The sequence below is a fragment of the Gavia stellata genome, chromosome 11 (assembly GCF_030936135.1).
Source record: "Gavia stellata isolate bGavSte3 chromosome 11, bGavSte3.hap2, whole genome shotgun sequence".
Classification (NCBI taxonomy): Eukaryota; Metazoa; Chordata; class Aves; order Gaviiformes; family Gaviidae; genus Gavia; species Gavia stellata.
The window spans coordinates 9,623,315-9,646,724 of NC_082604.1; the positions used below are offsets into that span (position 1 = coordinate 9,623,315).

The 23,410-nt window shown below is 43.8% G+C and overlaps 1 protein-coding gene across 3 annotated transcripts in view; it reads right to left on the reverse strand.

Moving 5' to 3' along the window:
• The window catches only part of EPHA4 (EPH receptor A4), a 101,658-nt gene that overhangs the window by 29,384 nt on the left and 48,864 nt on the right, over nucleotides 1-23,410 (reverse strand). For all 3 annotated transcript variants that reach the window (XM_059822407.1, XM_059822408.1, XM_059822409.1), the window contains one exon: nucleotides 13,569-13,907. In XM_059822407.1, coding sequence (XP_059678390.1) covers nucleotides 13,569-13,907 — 339 coding nt within the window. The remainder of the gene's footprint in view (nucleotides 1-13,568; nucleotides 13,908-23,410) is intronic.

Here is a 23,410-nt window from a genome sequence, read left to right on the forward strand (position 1 = left end):
GGGAATTAGTCAGCAGCTGTCTGACCTGAGCAGGTTTGGAGCCGCTGGTCACAAAGCAGGTCACGTTGCAGTTACTCTTCCCTCTATTTGAGGTTAGAATCTGACCCAATATAAACAACAATAAATTTTGTAGCCTAAAGAAGCCAACACTGATGCTCCACTGCATTATATTGGACTGAGAGAAGCAGAGAAAATGGGCCACACAGTCTGGAGAAAGAGAGATCGCCATAAGTCTCAGCATCCTCCTTTAGGGCCCCGACCAGTCACGCTTAGAGGTAGGATCCCACGACCTGAATTTGGGTTCAACACTTCTGGGAAGCATATGCTGTAATCATCCTCTTACTTCCCAGACGCCGGTCCAGCAAGCACAGACCGTCAGAAACCACTGATGCTGGGACACAGTGTATAGTACCCCAGGGTACAGAGGCTCTGGAGGAGCCAGAAAGAAATTAGAGACCATAACCCCCAGTTACTAAAACAGATAATAATGTTGGAAACAGGGCATTTCCCAGCCACTCAAAATAAGTAGTCTGGAGCAACGTGACCCACTTACCACCATCCCACCAGGGCAACTCTACCTCACCCACACACCCTGCTGCTCCTCCCGGGAAGCGCGAGGTAGCCACCAGAGCCAATTCCTCCCCAGAAACAGGCTGTCCTTCACCTTTGTATTGCTGCACAGGAGGAGGATCTGCCGAGCTGCCTTTTCAAAACAAACTCCTCCATTCCCCCTCCAGCCCCATCCACAAGGAAATCAAAGCTACCCTCAAAGACATATTAGATGCCCCCAAATGAGACCCCTGCCCCGTCCTCTGAGCCCTTCCTCAAGTCAAGCAACCATCCAGCTACTTCTCCTCCCATTTTCCCACCCTCCTGCCCACAGTCAGAGGAGTTAAGACATGTCTGCATACATTTCATGAGTCAACACACAAGGGGGGTAGAGCTGTTCGTAAATTGTACAGGACCAATGAAATAATGTAGTGTACCTGTGCCCTGCAAACCACTTCTTGTGTGCAGCTTTCGAACCACTTACAACAGTGTATCAACAATCTATAAAACAATACCAAAAATACTGACCCTGCTCTATTAATATCCCAAAGGGTCTCACACTGCAAAGGACAGCTCTCACCTGATGCCTCATGTCTGTATCTATTAACAGAAAGCTTCATTTCTGCACCTTGGCCCTTTCTTATACTTACCACCAAAGCCATCTGGGCATGTGGTTACCCCAACAGTTAGGGCGTAAAGCTTAACCCACTATGGGGCAAATGTGTGATTTGGTACCCAAGGCAACACATCTCCTTGTTCTCCTTGGTTCTCACACAGTTACTTTTTATTTACTTGAAACATGGATGTCTAGATGATATATATATGTGCTAAGTAACTTCCTTTGTCACTTACTTTCAGCATTAAGAATATTAGATCTTGTGAAAAGAGCTGCTTAAAAGCCTTTTTGAAATCCAGACAAATAAAAGCCTCTGCCCTATATGCCACTTAGAGGCTTTGGAAATACTGAAGTATCTTCTAAACAAAATAAATAAATAAATGTTATGACTCATTTTGCTAAAGCAGCATTCGCTATTTTAATAAATAGATTTGGCCACATTGTCTCATCCTGGCTTCTGAAGTGCTAGAGTAATAGCAGAGAGTTAGACTTTGCCATTTGGGTTTTTCAGATCAATCACCCAAAGCCAGAAACGGCAAGAATCTTGGATGAAGACAAGATAATAAAATTATAAACATTTTACTTCAACTGTGATACACAGCTCTACCAGCAACTGCAGGCTGGGTCTCAAACATGCGCCCCTGAGCCTGCGGCACCCGAAAGAATCAAAACCCCGGACTCACCTGACAATAAAAATCACAATTCCCCTCTTAAGCCTTGAGAGTAATAAATTGTTTCAAAGTCACGAAAGTTAAGGAACTTCACCTTTATTGACTTTAAGCTCCATCACACAGAAGAGGCTGGTGCAGAAGGTTTGCATTTACGTATTTACATTTCAGCTGAACGACCTACAAATTTTAATTATAGTTAATAGTCAGAGCGTTCATCTGGAACTCCGGTAAAGCACCTTCTGTACAAAGGTTAGACAGATTCAACATGATACGATCTCTGCCTCTGGGCTGTTGAGAAACCCTCAAGATGGAATCAAAGTTTAGGTTTTCTGGGTTCACGTCAGCATCACTTTGTGAAGGACACTGGTCTGACAGCACTTGGAGATGCTCAGTTCTTCCAGGATGCTGCAAGACACCCTGCCATACTATCCCATTAACTCCCGTCCCCTCTCCCCTCTTCAGGGGAAAAAGATACGCTGTGCTTTTGGAAAAAATACCACAGAGATCAGACTGCAGCATACCAAAATCTCACACTCAGATCTCTTCTATCAGGTCCTCTCTCCCTGGAAGTGAATTAAGCCCCCTTTCTTTCATCTGCAACTGGCAGATTTCTTCAGGAAATTAAAAATCATAAATAGACCCGATGAGAGAGAAAACTATATTCTTCACACAGTGTTGCTGCAAAAAGCAAAGCTACTTGAAGTTTGCTGTTCAGTAAAAAAAAAAAATAAATAAAAGTCATGAGGGACAAACTGGGGAAGAGTCTTAACCTTCCTGAAACACATAAACCTTAAAATTAAAATCTTAGTTCATGATGTCAGTAACCGCTTACATCATAGATGGCACATAATTAAACTTATAAAGGGGTTTCATTATTTTGGTTTTATGCCGGATACTGAAAACTAGTGCATTATTCATTTTAAAATTGTGTCAATTAGAAAAACCCCAAATGGAATAAGCAATTAAATATTAAAGGTGGCTGCCTCAGTGGAAAACAGTCAGAAAGATAATTGGTAAAGTTTCCTGTGCAATGCAAGTGCCATTACTAAGTCTGAACAATTCCAAGCCTAAAAAAATAAATAAATAAAAATTAAAAAATCAGCCTCATGAGGTTATGAAGATTTGGAGTTGTGCAAAGAAATCAGCCATGTTTATGTCCTGGAGGAGCGCTGAGCTACAGTCTGGGCAAATAAAAACCTGTGAAAACAGTAATCCCAAATCAGCTAAGCAATCACATAGATGGGTCTGTATTCTGAGTGTGGGTCTCCAGTTTCAGTCCCGGATTGGCAGCAGATAGGACACTGAGAGCCACCCCGACTCCTGATGAGAAGATCTCTGCGGCAGGTCTCCCCCCCGCTCCGAGGCCAGGGCCCCAAAGGGTACTTATGGGGTGGAACTGAGAAGCGTGCAGGATGGGGACTGCAAGGAAAAATACAATCTTCATTCAAAACCTGCAATTCAAAATCATTTCTTCTTTCAACAGCATGCAAAGCAGCTTTCAATGTCTCTCCTCCCTGTAAGGTCCATGGTTTTGTTTTTAGTTTGGTTTTGTCATCAACAGGTCCAAAAATTTGATTATCTTCTCATTTGATCCAGATGAAGCTCGTAACTTCCATTTATGGATCGGTCAGACTGAAAATAAGCTAGGAAATTCCTGTGCTACAGAGTCCCTCTAACCTGTGATGTTCACAGCTTGTCGGCATAACAAATATAAATAAAAATATTCTCTGGTTAAAGAAAAATGCCACATCTGCAAGCAGTGCTAAAGAAGTCTCCCCTTGAGCCCAGTCCACTCTCTTCAAATCAGTTCTTCCCAGTACTTGCATCGCTGCAGCTTTAACCTTCAGCATAGGCAGCAGTGAAAGCAAACGGCTGAAAGGCTCCTGGAAAGGCACCGCTGGGTCTGCACATCATGCCTGAAGCACGATGGAGAGCCCACAAATCTCTGTAGCTCCTACAGGACTCCCCTTGGCCACCCTGTCCCAGCGTGCCCGGGGAGCCTGAAAAACACGGGATTTAACACTCAGCCACTTGCATATTCCAGTCACTTTCTGTCTTATTTATGTGCATGCACAATATCCTGATAAACTAGGAGGGAGGCTGCAGCCATTCCATCTGCATTCCCTTTTATGCTAAGAAAGATAAATGGAGGCTGATTCAGAGGACAGATTTAAAGAACGCAGTATGTTAGGGAGACAAGCGCAATCTTCCCAGGGAGCCGTTGTAGTGGGTTGTCTTCAGCTCACGCCTTTATTTGTTTGCTAAAGTAAATGGACACTACGCAAAACTCAATTCATACGGGAGACATCTCCTCCAGCCCACTATACCTTCCTATTTTGCTTAGCCAAAACTGTCTTATTCTATTATTTATTGATGAGACCATTTAATGGCACATAGAAAATTAAAAATAATAAAAAGCTAATTAAAAACTTCACTGCTTTCCTTTTAGTCTTCAGTAATCTATGGAACTGAAAGACATTTATATCCAAAGCACATTACAGTTTAAGGGTTTTTCTGTCTGTAATAACCCATGGATACTTTCAATGGATTTTAATACAGACAAAACCAAAGAGATTTTATGGAACAGTAGAAGTATTTAATAAAAAAATCAGAATCAGTCAATCGTCTTTTTAAGACTAGGTGATAGAATTTGACAGCAGGGATAAAAATCCTAATAAATTCTGCGGGAACAATCCAGAAGGCTGAGACAAAAGTTACCATTTCCTTTTAAATTAACAGTAGGACTTTTCCGTAAGGGATGTTTTGAAGTACAAATGACCAGAGAAATAAAATACAAATGCTTGAGCTTCCTACATCTCTCTAGACTGTATTTAAAAAAATAAATACAAACCCACGATCAACTTTCATTATTATCAGTTTACAAATCACAACTTTCAGAAACCCTGAATACATTCAGTTCTAGGACTCTGGCTCTTGAATTTAGTAATGACGGCAGATTACCTTAATCTAAAGAGACGCCATGAAATCCTTCAAGTAGATGCAGATATAGGCTAAGCATTTGCCTGCTTTGTTTGGGAGAGGAAGCCCACTGGAGCCCTGCCATAATAATAAAGTGCTCCCTGCACACCAGTTCACACGTGGGGCTAAATCTGAAGTGACATTTCTCAATGAAAGGAGCAGTATTCACTCGTGCGCTCAGCATTTTGATGTCCGCCAAAATCTGGCAAACGTGATTATAGAGATCCAGCAGGCATGCCACAGCTCTATTTAGTCCTCATGGTTCAACGCAATGCTATGCAAAAAATAAATAAAAAATAACAGGCTGCCTTGGGACGGCATTCTGGGGGTATGATTTCATGCATATGGATGGACTCAACACACGTTTTGCAACTCCTCGTACAAGGACAGAATATCTGAACCAAAGGGGGCTGCTTTACCCACCCTCGTGGGGTCAGTTCAGCATCCTGCCCTCCGAACTATGAGCCAGTGCAGAAACTTTGGGCTTCAGGGACTAGCGATGTTTATTTGTGCTACTCTGGATGGCATTTTAATTAGTAACTGTGCGGATTTAAAACCTTTGAATGGACACACAGGGGCAGTTGTGCAGCCTAGCTTTTGTGCTTCCACTCTCTCAAAAAAATCCTGTTTGAGGACATCAGCAGGGGGTTAATGGAAGCTTTGATAAAGTTCTCCGAAGCCTTTTATTGTTGCTCAACTACAGACTGGACTCTGCCGTCTCTCTGGCTGCTTTCCAATTAATTTAGTCAGCTGCAAAAACAACCAGAAAATTTAGAAGCCCATCTAAACATTTGGTAGCCACAAACATTCTCAGGCAAAATCTGCTTCCACACGAAAGTATTTCCTTGCCAATTGTTTAAGGGAAGCACTCAGGCTGGACGGCAAGCTTCGCGAATGTGAAATGTCAACGCGCTGCCAGCGAAAGGAAACGCACGGTTAAATAGTCCAGAGCAAATAAAAGCTGCAGGACCGTATCTTCATCTCTGTCAGTTTGGTAACTATTCATCTGTACCAACATCACTGAGACCAGAATTTGATCCGATTTGATGCCTCCTAAAAGTAAATGTATATAATTTAAATATGGTCGACACTACCAAGTCCTGAAATTAAACGCCTTTTCCCCCAAAAGGATATGTAACTAACCTCCATTTTCCATAGCAAACCATGAGATCTTTTTAAAAATGTGACCAAACTTTTATTTAAATGCTGCAATTACTTCTTGGCACTATCTGATATGCAACTTGTCTAAGCTGTTCACTGAACCCTGAAGCTGGTTATTTACTAAGGATCTTTAGAAAGCACTTTTTTTTTTTTTCCTTCCGACCAAGACTTGCATCCCCCACCTTGAATACAAATTCATGGAAATGGGTGGTGCAAACAGCTTTGCCAGCAAGCAGGCAGTTGTTATTTTAATTATTATTTCTTTGTGGAAAGCTGTAGTTACCTTAAAATAATAATTTAATCCCTCCCAACAATAGTTTTCCCAGTTTTGTTTTTAAGGTGGGAGCACGTATGCTTATAACTACGCATTTATTACAGACCATCAGTTAAAGCCTGTGCAAGAACACAGAGTTGTTAATGAGAAACTCCCACTTGCATCTGCCAGCTTGGAGAAGCTCCTTACTCAGACACATTATCTTACACACGTAATTAAACATGCAGTAGGAGAAATCTGAAGTGGCCAACACATGACACCTCTGAGGCTCTGAGAAATGTCACGCTGAACACTGAAATTTGCCAATCCAGAAGTATGCCTAACTACTTGCTTCCACGCAATTCCCAAATTTCTTGCACTGAGATCACTTATCTTCTTTCTGGATCTCCCACTGCCTTTATATTTGAAAGGTCTGTGGTTTCCCAAAATACATTATTTGGTTTGCTTCAGAAGTCCTTGCGGTAACTCCCTTCAATGTAAATCTACAGACAGCAAAAGCCAAGTAGTGTTCAACTCCCTCAGAGAGCCAAAGCGAGGGAAGAACGAGGCAGGTCCTCCCCCCGCACAGCCTGGCAGGTCACCTCACCCATTACGGCAGGTGAAACCCTACAAGAGCTGACAACTTGGCCCAACCCTTCTGCTTGAAAATGTGCGTACGGGGGGACTGCTGCTTATGTCTAGCAGATAAATGTGAAGCCTTAGAAACCACACCGGTTTAGATTCAAAATGAGAAAGTTGCATACAATTAGCCTGGAATTCTGCAAGATGCTGCAACAAATCACTCGGAGTGTCACGCTCACGGATCACCCCTTTTTCAAGTCCCTGCTTACTAGTTTTGAATCTCTTTCCCTATTGTATTCATGCTTGCCACAGCTCCATTGGAGGAACAAGTAGACCGCTGATCCACCATCCTTAGTACAAACACCTTTAGAGCAAAATAAAAACACCCCCTTGCAACTCCCCTCTTCCATTACCCTGGCATTTTGCAGAAAAAAAAAATGCAGCAGCTGAGAGTATGACACACACACATCCCATGCTCTGGACATCTGGCATGTATTCAGATGTTTGCCAAGAGATTATTTTAAATCAGGCTTGTGGGGAACTGGGTGGCCAGGGTGCTGTGACTGTTTATACACACCCAGCTATGTGCACGAGTTTCCTCCCGGGTTTGTATGCCTGTAAAAGGACTCCTGGAACAGGCTATTTGTATCCTTTGGCCGCAGGGAACAAGTAACTGGAAAGGGTGGGACCATGCTGGTAGCAAGTACTTCGAAAAAAATAAAAATAAGTTGAATTGACTCCTGGACGTCTGGGAAGGCTACAGCCAGGTACTGCTGTGCACAGCATCTGGAGTGCCACGTGCTCCTGTTTGGGCAGAGACACGAACTCGCCCACCTTCCCGGCTTCCAGGCTGGGCCGGCCAACGTGCTGCAAACCTCAACGCTTTCCAACTGGTCCAAAACACTCGCCTAGTAACAGCCTGTCCCAGCACCTTAATCCTGCCCTCCACAACGCCCTCAACCTCACCAGCGCTACCCCGTCCTCGCACCACCCAAGGGCGCCAGGCGGGAAGCTGGACTGGAAAACCTGCCAGCTGTGAAAGGGGAGCTGACCCACGTGAGCCTCCCGATATCCTCGGCAGGCACTAGGGACGGGTGATGTCAGAACACAAAATGACTTATTTTGCCATCTTACGCTATTTTAGAGGGTCTGTGAAACTCCGACGCAACTGTATGATGAATCCTGTCTTCAAGTTCACAGAGCTCCTTCCCCAGCTATTGGGAGATGACGCCTTCCTCGGCGTTATACGGCCCTTCAAAATTATGTTTCAAGACAACAATAAACAGTTCATCCCCAGGACTGCACTAATAAAAAGGAAAATTTTTGCAAGAGCATAAACCTATAGCAGTCTGAACAACTACAGACCTTGCTATTTTTGAAAGCAAAATTAACTTCTTTTACCACCCCCCTATCAACAAGATTCTCAATATGCACATAAATACCACCACACACAAAATCAAAAAACGTTCTGTTCCCTCTCAGCAAACAGAAATGATTTACTGTTATTTATACTGAAATCGGGACTATACTCAAAGCATGTGATGGAGTTTAGAGAATCAGATGGATGGATCGATCTTCAGAGTATCTGTTAATTTTATTTTCCAGTAGTAGTTTAAGGGTATTCATGCAGTCACCTAAAGAAAGCTCTGCGAGTGAAATGTACTTAACAATGTTTTTTGATGTTTCACTACAGAGCAATTCTTTATAGATAAGTTATAAATATCCAGGGAAGTAGCACATTAAAAAGAAAATACTGAGAACCTCAGGTTTCCTGGCCTTGGCATGTGTTGCTTTTGATCTGCCTGAGCAACTATTACTTTGTCCTTCTATTAGGAGTGCACACTGACCAAGGGCAACGTCCATCCATGAATTTTTACTGACTGCAAATTTAGCTCTGCACAGGCTCAAGCACACTGGCAGAATGTAAGACCTTACATGCGTTTTCTGTGCTGCTCTGTACAACACGTGAGGAATGCTAATCAGCACTTGAAAGGAAGCGTGGGCTTTCAAAGACGACCCACCGAAATGCAAAATGGGAATAGATATTCCCCTACCAAAAAGTCCAGTAGAACTTGTGAGTCATCTGGAAGCAAATTACTCCCACTTCTCCCCCTCCTGTTTCTAACTTAAAACACAAGCATCCTCAAGGGATCAGCATCTTTTGGATTTTTTTTCCTTTTAATAACGGAATTAAGAACATCAACAACAAACAAACTGAAAGGCTAAATAAACCTGACTAACAGCTGACATTTTCCTTCCCTGCACTGAATGTCAACATCTCAGGTTCATCACAGTTTGGTCACCACAACTGCAGCCTGTCCCAGAAGAATACTGCGATTCACGCGGGTCTTCCCAGCGGTGCTCAAGTCCTGGTGGCCCCGTGACCCATTTTAGATCCTGCCTGGAAATGGATACTGAACCACCGCAGGGCTCTGAGTGATGGTGAGGGACCAGGGGAGCATGCAGAAGAGGGGGGGAAGGACTGCAGCACAGCCAGCCACACCGCTCTGCCTCCGAGATGAAGCAGCTTTGAGACAGGCGAACAGACAGCTAGACAGGCAAGGTGTGGGGGATCGCAGAGACAAAGGAGCCGGGGAGAGGAGCGAGACCAGAAAGAGGGAAAAATGGGACAGAGAGCCTGAGATATTCATAAGAAAGATCAGTTCTTGATCCTGAGCACAGGCAGCTTGAAAACATCCAGTCTGATGCAATGGGAGAAAGAGTAAGTTTATTTATTTATACTGTCTTTTCATCCTAATTGGCACATCCTGCCTCCATCTAGCTGTGCTGGTCCACTTAAAGAAACACTGAGCCCAAGGTAACCTAACAAGGTAAGAAATCCCCAGGCAGTCTCTTTATTCAGAACTATCAACGGTTTTAACTCCAACAAGCAAAGGAGCAAGAAGGACACCCATCCCTCATAAAATGCAAACAAAAAGAAGGGAGCAAAGCAAGCAGCATAATGAGTTTGGATTTTAAATCTCATTTAGGGCTTGTGTAGGCTCTCCCCCGGCACTGCTCCCCTGCCTTATGAATGCCTTTAGCATCCGTGGAAAACCGTGTCCTTCCGGTGCTGCCCCCTCGGACACGCACACAGACGGACTTACCAGCAAACCTGGCTGTCAGGTTGCAGACCTAAATAGCTCAGCTGTAATCTTTAATAAAAATATCAACCGTTCAGCACCTCTTCAAAAAACCAAAAGCTTCCTGCTTGCTGTGAACAAGGTCTCTTTATTGAGAGATTTACTTTTAATTTTGAACAGCTTCACAGCATTATCCTTAGTGGGAAAAAAAAAGAGCCCAGAGATTTTTGAGCTATTCAGTCAACTGCCTGGTAGGGTCTCTCATTGAAATTAGCTTCTCCTAGCAGCCTCACATGAGAATTGCTGGTTTGCATCTCTTCCACAAGTCATTTCACATTTTTAAAAGATGGACAAAATGCTGATTTCATTTGATCGAAAGCAGAAAACAAAAGCCACCACTGCTGGTGGACACCCTTAAGATCAGCATTTCCCACTACTCATTGTGCTAAGGGCGCTGGCTCCAAGTTTCAACAGCTCCGTGTTCCATCCCTCGCTTTTTAAATTTCTTTTTAATCTTGTATGGGAAAAGAGTGGCAGTTCCCATCTCAAAAACTAATCAAAAAATTATACTAAACATATAGAATAGCGAGCTGAATTCACCATTCAAAATTCTTATAATGTCTCAACATTGAACTATTTCACTAGGAGACAGAAATTTTTACTCCGTTCAACGCCTGAAATTCAGCTTCTCTCTTTAAAAATAAAAAGCTATAAAAACCAGGACCTTTTCAAAGGAAGCAGGAAAAGTACTTTTTCAAATGCGTTTTGATCCTACTTTGAATGGCAAAAGCTTATTTTCATTTAAACATTTTTCTACAGTATTGGAAACTGAAAAGAGCTTCTAAACAAAGGGGGGAAAGTAAACTGCTTCATTTCATTATCTGCAGGAGTAAAACGGCAAAAGCAAACAAAAAACCACCTGTGCCTTTGAACTGCACCTTTTATGTCACTGCAACACACTTCTTCAATTTTGTGCTGAATATACCAGTAACTGATTTCTCATTGCTTTCTGTCCGTCTCCAAATGCATACCTTGCTGGCACCAATGCAAGCAAACATACAAACATTCGGATTTCTGATTCTGACATCAAAAACTGCATTCTAAAATTTCTATGTAATTTCTTCAGATTATATGGTTGCATATTTGGAAAGTTAATTTGAGACTGCTGTTAAGAGGAAGGATTTCCTGGTCCCTTGCATACTTATCATCCCTACTGAATTTAACCCAAAGATGCACCTCTTGCAAACAAGTCCAGCAAATCCCCCAGAATAGGACACAAAAGCACTGCTCATATCTAAAGAACCAGGTTAACATTTTTTTCTATCAAATGTTGGAAAGCACAAGCATAGATAGCAAAAACAGTAAGTCATTTACAGATTTTCAGTGTTGAGAGTTTCATTTTTATTAGCAAAACAGGGAAAGTGTTATGAAAGGAGGAGCTTGGCTCTAATCTGAATTTAGAAATTGCTGCAAATAAACCAAGGTAGCTTTACATTAGCGTAAGAAAGGTGCAAGATCAAAACCAAGCCTGTGGCAGTGCTCTATCATGACATGATGCCTTTATAATGAAATATAGCGAAAGAAAATGAGTGGCACAAGAATTTTAATGCACCCCAGACACACATTTACAATGATTAAACAGATCAGTACTTCTAAAACCCAAGGGTCCAACTTTACAAACCTTTACTCAAGCAAGCAGTTTCACTGAAATCAATGGGATTATTTGCATAGGTAAGGACTATTTATCTCAGTTGAGATCTGTAGGTTTAGGCCAGACATTTCTATTTAGATCTTCTATGCAGCAGAATACACAAAGTCATATGAAGAACGGGAGAACGCCAGCACCTTGGAGTTAATTTTCATTTGTACCAGTACAGTTTTCTCCGGCCCTCTGAAGCGCTTGATAGCCTGGGCATGTTTCATAATTGGAAATGTTGGCAAAAATACAAATTTCCTGATGTGAAGAACTGCTACTCATGGATAATAAACAAAATCAATTCTTATTTGCATATTCAATCAGATTTCAGTTTGCATATTAAAGCATAAGATGGTAGAATTTTCACACGGTAGATGGATCCCACTCACTTATTCATGCATATATGCATCCACTAATCCTTACACATGCCAAAATCAGTCAGAAATACTCTCTTTGCTAGGCATTCATAGCACAAAAACACTGTCCCTGCTGCTGTTCTCAACCTTCTCTTTTCGTATAGCATATGACAGCATTCTCCCGCAGCTTTCTCCCAAGACTCTGTAATAGTCCCTGTTCTCTATTAGTCTTCTTTTCACTAGGCAAAGCGATAGTTTGAATTTTTGAATCATAATTTAAAAGGGATGCTGTCAACTGTATGTGTAAAGAACAAAAGACACCGGACCAGATTTTCAGAGGAGCTTCAGCGTGGACTTGACAATTTTGCTTGTAACTGTCACTGCAAAATGGAATGTATCTCTCACTGTTAATATTGAAGTGTACTGGACTACAGCTAAATTTTGTAGATTTAGAGTTTTCATGCGCATCTGCTAGGAAACAAAATTCAAAATATTTATATAGTCCAGTACTATCAAAATATAAAATATTAATATTGTCCCATACACCATAAGTCTAACAATAAATGATAACCCTGTAAGCTATGCTCTAAGGTGCTGAATGCCTGCAACATCTGTGGGACTTGAAGGCAATCAGCGCTGTAAGCGATGAGATAACAGGTTTGACGGTCTTGTAGCCAGTCTGACAGTCTGGATATCTAATTTGCATATAGAGGAGTGCCATATTCAAATGTATGTAATTTTGTGCATTAAATTAAAAATTCAGCTGGAACCCTGTGCTTGAAACCCTAGCTAGCTGCAAACAAGAAACGTTTTCATGTAATTAAAGAAAAAAATCATACGAATGATCATCAAAACTAAACTGCAATCTGCTGCAGCAGCCTTTACTAGGTCAAGCACAGGGGACTGAAAAACATAGAACTGCCTAGGGTATCTGAAATAATCAGGTATAAACAGAAATGGTATTTCACTCTCCCAGATGAGTGAAATGCAAAAATCAGCCAGCATGAAGATGAAAGCTCATACAGGATTTCTAAAGTAATGCCAGCTCTGATCAATTGAAACATTGTTAGCAGCAGGTTAAGGAGGTATTTATTTAAAAATGGGACAGAATCTAATTGACTTTACAGGAGAGGAGAGAGAGCAGGCAGGCAGGCGAGCACCAACTCATTCTTCTTTTTGGAATCTTACGCAGCCCTTTTTGGAAAGAGGCAGAAGCACAGTCCTGTGCTCCCCGAGTGCGTTATTTTGCCCTCTGTAAACACCAAGGGCATATTCGCGTCCATGTGCAGGGTCTCCCCTACAAAGGGCTGAGCGGCTGGCGCCCCGGCTCTGCTGCCCAGGGCAGCTGTGCTCTTCTGCTTCTGCAGAATGCCTCCCAGTGTCCTCGCAGCGTGCTGCAGCAGAGCTCTGCTCCCAGCTACAGGAGTCAAACCCTCCACTGTTTCTCTAGCTCTAAAGAATTTAAACTATCCATATAAATAACCAGAAAATAAGGGTTTGACCCAGTTACACATCTCAGGGCTCCTTGCATTCGTTTGCTAATGCTCAATGTAATGGAAATCACAGCTTTCCTAAAAAACAGGCAGAAGAGGGAGGAAGAGGATTTGTGTTTAGGTTCCTACCTGCTTGGTTAGTTGTCACAGTGACTGACACAGTTTGGTCCTGGCTGGGATTTTGCTTGGATACTCCATTCACAGCCCAGACTTCAAAGGTGTAGTTAGTGTGTGCCAGGAGGTCAGTAATGGACACTTTGGTGGTTTTCAAGCCGTTCTGCTGGGGGCTGAAGTGCACCCCGCTGCCGCAGGACCGGCAGTGGCTGAGGTCGCCGGCACCGCACCTCTTGCATACCACGTTGTAGGAGATGTCTTCCCGACCACCGTTGTTCTGGGGGGGGCTCCACTCCAAGTTCACCGATGTCTCATTGACATTGGAGATCAGGTTCTGGGGAGCAGACGGAGGGCCTAGAAAGAAAAAGTCCACGCATTTTTAGTAACTGGAAAAACCTTACATAGTATCGTCAGACTTAGGGTCCCAGGTGATACTGAGCGTGTGCAACTCCCAGCGAAGTCAAGGACAGCAGATACCACACAGAATTTTACTTCTCCATGTTCTTAACGAAGGTGAAAAAATAACTGGTAAATCGAACTCTGATCTCTTCATCTGATGAATTAACAGTATTTTCCAGCTCTAAATGAGCCTGAAAGCCCAGTACTGCCACTAAACAAGCGTGGGTTTTTTTCACTTTCACTATTTATACTTGTTATGAAAAACTTAGAATTTACATATTTTACATTCATTTTTCCATGATCTCCCATGCAAAGTATCAAATGCACAAACTCCTGCTTCACTTGAGATTTTCAAGGTCCCCCACTACCTACAGGCAGACTCTCATTGAAATAGCTGATCTCCCGATATTTTTTTTCTTAAGAATAGAAGTGCAGTATTTTCCGGACAAGTTGATGTCAGATCGCATTCAGTGAACACTGAAGCCCATCAAGCAGGGAGCTGGACATGACACTTTGGGATGCAGGAAGGAGATTTGAGTAGAAACTACCCAGACAGTAGAGACACAGAACTAAGGCTTTGAAGGAGGGAGAATAAAGGTTACAACAGGGGAGTGCTGGAGAATGTGAAAGAATTGGGGAGGAAAATATGGTGAGCCGCTGAAAGAAGAGCTGATACAAGAAAACTGGTCAGGAACAAGAGACCATACGGAAAGCTTGGAAAGAAGACTGAATCAAAGACGCAAGGTCAGCTCTCGCACCACAGGGACAGGAGGCTTTAAGACTTGTAAACATGCTGCCAAACAGTTCCCAGCTGGTTCCAGCATGAGGACTATGGGATCTGGGGACAGAGCCGAAGGCAGGCTGGGGGGGACCTCCCTGGGCAGAGCTGGGTGCAGGGAAGGGGCGGCCAGAGCAGAGCCGCAGGAGGCAGCTCCTCCCGGCACCGTCAGCAACCCGCTGGAACTGGGAGGGTGGGTTCTGCCCGACCAGGCAAACTGCCTCCAGCAGTGCCGTGCCTCGCTCTGTAACCCACGCACAGGCAGAAATCTTAGTTACATGCTTAAATCCCCACAGGCCCAAAACCAATAAGCACACTGCAAATGCAGAAGAGCTAATCCTGTGACTCTTAATCTAATTTCAATACAATTGAGGTGAGACACTCTTTTTGTACCCTTAAATTTAACAAGGGTGATTCAGAGGAAGCCCATGAAACAGACAGCTATTTTATACACCACAAAAAGCTGCACTGACCATCGAAAGGCAGCGCGAGGGTGCTCTGACTACGCACGCAATACTTTGGGACAGGACATAAGGTAAATACTGTATCGAATAGAAATGAAACAGAGAGTGAGAATGAAGCTTGCAAAATGTAATAATCCAAACCGGAATACAGTAAAAATAGCAGTCCTTAGTAATTACTCATAGTTAGAGCTTTAAATACAAATATTATTACCAGAAAAATACTGGAAATAATTTTGTAGAAAGTCACAAATTCAATTTTTACTCAAGACACAGGCGAGTTTGTGAAAGCTTCTTAAATTTTATCAAAATACATTTGATGGTTGGAATTCAAATAAAGTTCAACCACATCTCCTGGCAGAAAAGGAAGGGGAAGAGAGAGCTCTGGCAAGTTCCATTACAGGTTTTCCATTCCTTTATTTGTCAAATGTTATGAAACTGGAGAAAAATTCAGCCAGCACCAATAGTTTCATTAAGTATATAAATAAATCAATCATAATCTCTCATATGCCAAAGGTACAAAAAAAGCCATCAGGCTAAGCTGGGAACCCAATACACGAAATTCTGCTGAAACTACAAAGTGACTCAAGTGTAGCAGCGAAGAGGTTAAGCCGTTAAGAGGCGACTATGGTGAAGATTAATTCTGGCTGCCTGGATTCATCAGGCGCATCTAAAAGGAAGCCTGAGACCTGAGCACACTATGGACAACAAGGTTTTGAGGGCTCCATCACATCCTTGGGTCTGTGCTTGAAGCTGCCAGGATGTAACGCGTGTTCAACAGGACACAGGACTTTTATCTTAAGAGAGGCAGGTAGGTTAAGAAAAGAGTCTTAAATTACATAGAGGTCAAATGTATCTACTTATCTTCAGTACCTAAATGAACAGCCTCTGCTGCAAGAGTAGCTGAGCAGGGATTGTTTCTCTGTGCTCACTTCAGAAATACAAAATTAATATATTCCTTTTGGAAAGAGGGAAATCCTCCCTTCCTGCCAAACCTTTTAAACAGTCTCCGAGTTAATCGGGGCTGACAGATAGAATTACTGCAAGGAGAAGAGAGAGCCTGGGCCAGCCCCTGTGACGGGGCGCCCTCCCGCCTGCTGCACCACCGGGCTGCCATTCATGACTCTTATTTATACACTGGCAGCATTTAGGACTCCTGAGGACAAAACCCTTTTACTCAAAGATCAGTTACCAAACACAGTAAGAGACGGTTCCTGCTCCAAAAATGCTTAGAAGCTAGCAGAGAAAGAAAAGGGAAAGCAACTGGTTTTAACCTCTGTTCATCACGTGGAAACTGAGGTAAAGAGAGATGGGGTGAGACAACAAAGGCACACAAGATGTGCCTTGCACATCTGGGCATCGGTCACAACTCTTCCAAGTCTCAGCCCAGTGCCTCTGCCCCGTAACCAGCTCTCCTTCCCCCAAAAGCTGGATTTGCCAGCTCCCCTGGGCAGGAGAAAGTGGTCTCTGCTTAGCCTGCAAATACACGAGCCTCCTTTTCAAAAATACACTCCGACTGCAATGAAGTGGAAGACAGTCCTGAAATCACGAACTCAAGTGGCAGCGCAGGAACTGCTGAGCAAGAACTGATCTAAACCCCATTTACCCCAAAACTCCCCAAACAGCCTCGCACCAGGGCTCTCTCTTCAGGGCAGGCAGGTGCACAAGGTGACAGCATTTGTCCCTCCACACTGTCAGGGAGGCAGGAGAACAACCAAAAGCCTCCGGAGGAAACCAGCAGCCTCAATAGACTGCAAGCCCAAGTCCACACTGGGCAGCAAAGGTCTGACCTCGCCAGAGTGGCTGCCGGAGCCGGCGAGAGCCAAGGACGTCCGTCTTCCCAAAGACCGTTCAGTACCTCACAGCACCAAGCCCTGAACAGAAACTGCTCCTGTGGGAAACGGCAAGAGCTTTACAGCAAGAAAAAGCAAAAGGTGTTTCTTTACAGAGCATTCACTTGCTGCAGTCACACAAGCGAGAGCATCGACTCGGAGCACGGCCAGGAGAGCTGAGATAAGGTGGTGCCAATGCAAACACCTCCCCTCCCTGAGCGACGCCCGGCTCTGCCAGGGCTGCCCTCATTGCAGGGGGATATTCGTGAAGCAAAGTATTCCACGGGAGGAAGGTTCGTACTGCCACAGTTACGGTCTGAAAGAGGTGCCTTTTAGCTCAGATACAGCAGCCAGTTTGGGGTTAAACTCAGACTTACTCTGATGTCCATTAAGATATTTTCCAAGGCTCTAGGTCCAGTTTCACGTGGGAAAATGTGCCAGAATGAATCAAGCTCCTCAGAAGCAAAAAGTCAGTAATTAGTGTGTGGGACAGGGCATTGCAGTGTCTAAACAGAGACGCAATGAAGCGGAAAACCAGGGAAGCAGATGCTTGCAGGTCACAGAGATGAGTGCACCACCTCCAGCGTGAAAAGGAAGATGCGGGGGAGTCTCCAAATGGTGGGCTGACATTACGGTGAGGGGAAAAGCAATTTCTTTTCTTTCTGGAGCATAGTCATCAATGGAGTCAATGGAGCTGCTGGCACTGGGAGTGGGGAATAGTTTCAGATTTATGGGCCTGGTTTCAGATGTTGAAACACACCCGTATCTGCTCCTTCAATGGTGATCAGGATTCACTTTGTTTCTGACAACAGAGCCACTGCCAACAGATAAGACGAAAACCCCCTCAAGGCCATGGCAGGCTGGAAGTGCCAGCGCTGTTCCAGGATGAACCCAGCTAGCAGAATCCCGCAGGAACAGTGTCCTGCCGGCCAGAGCACTGCCCTCCCACAAACCCTCTGCCCTCCTGCAGAAAAATCTAGCTGCAGGGCAGATGAGAGGGGAGACAAGGAGCTGCACCACTGAAACTGGTGCCAATGCCTGTGATTTTGTCCCGAACGCCATGATTTACAGCATTTTTCTTAAAACTCCTGCAGACAGAAGCATGCTATTGCATGAGCCATTTGGCACTGGAAGCATGGAGCTAACAGTGCCACACAGCCCAGAAGAGCTTAGAAGTATGACAGTCCCTACAGAAGGAAAAAAAAAAAATCTAGACATTTTTATTTTGTAAAACAACTAATTTTAAAGTTAATTTTATGATGTTAGGAAGCCAGGTGCTCTCGCTTTCCTTGCCCAAGACAACAAAACCTGAGAGACAGGTTTACAGAGCCACTCGCATTTCTCCCGTCGGGGACTGCAAAGAGGACACAGTTTGATCATGGGGCCTGAAAGCCGGATCCCTCACCCAGCCCATTTACCAGCACCGTGAGCGGACACGGGGGACTCCTCTGTGGGAACACAGGGAACGGAAGTTTTTAATTGTATTCCTTCCTGGGGCTCCATAAATCTTGCTTCACAATAAACCCATCAAAATCAACTGAGCCATGAAGCAAATGGAAAGGCCCTGGGTGGAGCAGTGCATTGTGTGTGTCAGGGCTGAGGGAAACACTGAGGAGTCTGTTTAGCAACAAATAATCTTTGTCAAGCTAATCTTGCTATCTTCCTTAACCCTCCTATTAGATTTACTTAAATGTATTGGGCAATGCAGATTGTTTGGCTTTCTCTTGCTGCAATAAGCTATAGCCATTACATCTATCTCTTTCAGCCACAGACAGACAGATCTGTCTGTCTTAAGGACAATGTTGTATCCTTATGTCAAATGAATATTCAGGAAAACTAAGGCTTTTAAGGGGTTAATAGCACGAGCATTACTTGTCCTAAAAGGACTGCTGTATTTTAGCACTCTTACCACAATCTCAGGCTGCGTTTTAACTTTTCATCCACCTATATTTCTCTCCCTCCCTTCCTACAAAATACTCAAGTCCCTCTCCAGTCAGAAGCCTCCCACACGCCACTGCAAGTCTGATAAGAGGCTTGATGAAAACCATGACAAGGGCATGTATCAATACCTGACAGGCTCCCTCCTACCTTCCAGACCACAGGACATCTCTGTGTGCTGTGTTACCTATGTGCCAGGTCTCTGTGGATTGCAGGTCTCTGTGGGCATAGTTCAGGAGCCTCTGTGATTCATACTAGGGATCAAGTCTGGTCCGAGCACCGAAGTGACTCACACACAGCTTCCGCAGTGAAGACCCTGTAATGAACTCGCTATCCAGGACTGACCTAGCACCTGTGGGGTGCAGATGGCAAGGGGCTACGGCTGTGAAGCGGAGCGGGCTGCAGTCTAACACTGGGCATAACGACATTTCATCAGTAAACTGTTTATGCAAGGAAAATAATATTTTGCATTTATATCAGCTGCCCTGCGCACTGAGGGACCTTCAGAGGTTGTTGGCTCAAAGCTTGCCTGTTGTTTGGATACCATCCTGCTGAGGGAGTTATCCCAAAGCCCCTTTCCTCCTGCCACCAAAAGGTAACAGTACAACTCTAGGAGGTTCAACCTAGAGGAACTGGCAAAATCGTTCCACCAAGGTGAAAGAAAGTCTACCCTGAACGCAACGAACAATTTCAAAGACAAAGAGCATAAAGACAATTCGCTGCAACTAAGTGAATATCCCTGCTGCCCTCAGGTATCAGTTGCGCCCAGCCCTTCATGCATGCCAAAGGGAAAGCACAGACACCAGGACCCTCGGCGTGCCCAAGGACGGGGTCTAACCAGGCTGCACCAGAACCACTGCAGGTTCAGCACTGCCGCCGAGCCACGAGTCCAAAGGAGAGCGCCTCCCCCTTGACAAACTCCATATACTACAAAGCCATGTCAATGGGCGTGCTGTAGCTGGGCTCCCGGAGATGGAGGGACTCCAGCGAGACAGACAGACAGGCACGATTTGTCGGGCGTGCAGATAGACTCCAACCAAGTCAGCCCACCCTTTCTCCCTACAGCTGTAAACCCGATCGATCTACGCAACTGAAAAATACTGCTGGAAACTAACCCTGGGATCTGAGGGTAGAACTGTGAGTGCACTGTGCTGGGGAACAGTATTTAAATGGTTATGACAAAGGTTTTAATATGCCTGGTTTTACATCTTCCTTTTTGATTACTGATCTGCCCAGCAAGGTGCTTCCCTAAAAGTCTCTGTGGGTGTATGCAGTAAATTCAATTACAGTTTCCTACAACTGGACCAGACAGACTTGTTTGACATAAAGAATACTGTCTTCACTAAACCAGTTAATTTAGTTCAGCAACAGCGTATGGTTAGGAGGCGTGGATTAAAGGACAGCGAAAGGAGAAGAGAAAGAAATGATTCCCAGCAAAACAGCTCCCGAGTGACTTTGTTGTTCCATAAAATGACAAGAAATAAGGAGGACCTTGCAGCTTGGTTCTCTGCTGCCCCAAGTTGATAGGATGCCAGAATCCCACTTTTAGACAACTAGCAGCTCCATATTGTGGACAAACAGCTTTTGTTCACCAAAGCTATAGGTGAGTAAAAAAAATCTTTTTCCTTTTCTCAGCAGTCCCGTAGACAAAGCACTGACGATAAAGATCTGGACTTTGGTTTGGCCAACTTTGTCAGGAGTAGCCATTATATACTATTTTCTTAGGTTGAAAAGCAAAACATCACAAAACAAACCAAAAAGCACCTCAGCACAGGGTTCTGACACTGAGTATCTTTGAAGTGAATTTAGCACTTAGGAGAAACCCACTCTGATGGCAACCAAAATAAAGCTCTCTCTAGCCACAAACAGCTGCCTGCCCACACTACTTTGTCTTAGCATGTCCCCTGGCAGAGGGCTCCTTACCGGGAGCTCCTTTTTTTTGGTGCCAGCTTAGTCCTCAGCCATTAACAGTGGTAGTGGATTATTTTGGCAGTAACATTACCCATTAAGGACTAAACTGATAGTATTTGGACTGTAACCATATCTGCTTACTACTAACCTATAGTATGGTTAATATTTATTACCTTGAAAGATCTATCTGTGGGAGGAGATCTTTTAAAAACACAAGCTGAAACCCACCCTCTCCATGGAAGTGCTAATGGAGATATTTCAAATATATACCCTCAAGAAGGCAAGCCTTCGTTATGAGCATCCTGTCAGTCACCAGATCAGTGCATTTAAAATGTACCCTCCTTTAAAAGAAATGCTTTCAGAAGATATGTATGTGGCTAAGTAACAAGCAGGATAAGGCTCTTGAGCCCTGGAAGGAGAAAATGATTAAAAAAGTAATTTACTCAGTCTGTGGGTGCACGTGTGTAAAAGCACATTTCTCTATCAGGTAACGGATGTCTCTGCAGCCAGGGCAATGGATAATTATTTTCAAGTGGGTTGTCACCCTGCATTCAGTCTGCGTTCGCCTGACAGTGTGAAATCACAAGGGAGCTTCATTGGCAATTCCCACCAGACATCAGAAAACCTCAAGCATGTAGAAAAGACTTTAATCTTCTTTAACCATTCCCGCACTCTCCTTGAAGAAAATATCACCTCTCTTTTTTGAGGCAGAAAAGTAGACCTTAGCTTTCTAAGGATTAAAAATTATTCTAACAAACAGTAAAAATAGTATGATAACCTGCTGCAGTTTGAAGCTTTCTAACTTCACCCTCAAACTGAGAAAACCCTATAAACATACAGTCAAATGCAGCAGAGTGCCAACTACGGGTGTTTGTTACTCAAAGTCAATCAGGCAGATCAGCAGGCTTCAATGGGCTTTGGACTGGGACTGACAAAAGGATCCTCTTTATGAGCCTGCTCCAGAGACACTGACCCTCTTCATCTCCGGTGATTCCAAAGGGAACTCAGGGTATTCAAAAATCTTGATCTAACTTGCTACGTAATAAACAAGATTCGTACAACAGGGAAGGTTGCTATGACTCACCGTCGTTTAAAAGGAGCCTGGTATGAACTGGCATGTTTCGAATCGGCAACTTGGCCTTGGCTATACTACAGAGGAGCAGTTAAGTCTTTGATAAGTTACAGGAGAAGCAGGCACCGGGGAGTAAGCATCCAACTGTCTAATAGCAAGAAAGCCTAACTAGAAATGCACTATCAGAAGCGGTGAAAAGTTTAGCACATCTTCTACTATACAAGACCTGAAAGCCAGCTTTTGTGTACAACACAGCAAAAGTAAAGAGAACAAATAAAGAGGCGTAAAAAAGAAACGATCCATACAATGAACAACTCCAAAGATCTTTGGAGCATATCTACAGAGAGCAATGAAATGTCACTGGAAGCACATCAAGTACGTTTGAAGGGACTAGCTCACGCACTAAGAGGCAGTACGACTCTGCTAAGGCTTTTAGTCAGGTTGCCAGCCTCGCCAGCGTGACCATACTGCTACTCTCTCAACAAGGCCTCAAGATGCTGTTATTGCACAGATAGCCTTTAACAATTCTAATCAATACTCTTTAACTTGATCATGATCCTAAAATTCATCTCCCTGGAGACAGGGCTGAGTGTGAAATAGAGAGTTTACTATTTTCAGAGTGGATGCAAAGAAAGTAATTATTAAATAATCAATGTCTTCAAACTCTTTAAGTTCTCCCACTAAAATGTCTAGCAAAGCGGTACCAGGCACAGCCGTCAAGAAAAAGCACGTTGGCCTCCTCTTTCCATCTCATAAAGCTTCATTAAACATGTACAACTGTGGAGCTGTCAATAATGTTTCAGCATGTCAGCTGTGAAGCCCTTCAGATAAGCCTTTGTTGTTGATCTTTAACCATCTGAAAGAAAGTTATAACACAGAGTAAAACACCTGGGCTGTGTAAGTTCAGGCTCAGAAATAAAGCCCACACTTTCCTGTGACAGTTGTATATGTTGCTGCCACTAATTGCTTCTTTCAGCAGTTGCGGACAGGTCTCCTGTTGCTGTGGGCTAATTTACACAAGCACTGACAGTTCGGACAACCCTTACTTGCCTGCCTGGCTATTCCTGGCCATTTATCATTATAGATTATGTGTTTGTACAACTCGTGAGACCAAAGTCAACAGTCCGCAAGATGTGGCAGCCTCTTGAAATATCAGTCGTCTGCTCTATTTCCATTCCCCTTCTCCTTTCTGTGCACGGTTCGCATTACAACTGGCTTTTAATAAGGCAACTCGCTCGGTAAACAATTCTTAATTTATTTACTTGGGCAAGACTCCTTTGACTTCAGTGGGAGTTCTGCCAAGCTAGGGATCTTGGACCAGCACCAATGATAAAATGCCCATTTTACTGGCATGTACGATTTCCTATTGACTTGCCAAAAGAACCCTGGTTACCATCTTGACAATAGGCTTTGTTCCTTTCACCTGGAGAACAATCCAACCGATATTTCCTCTTCTCTCCAGGCTA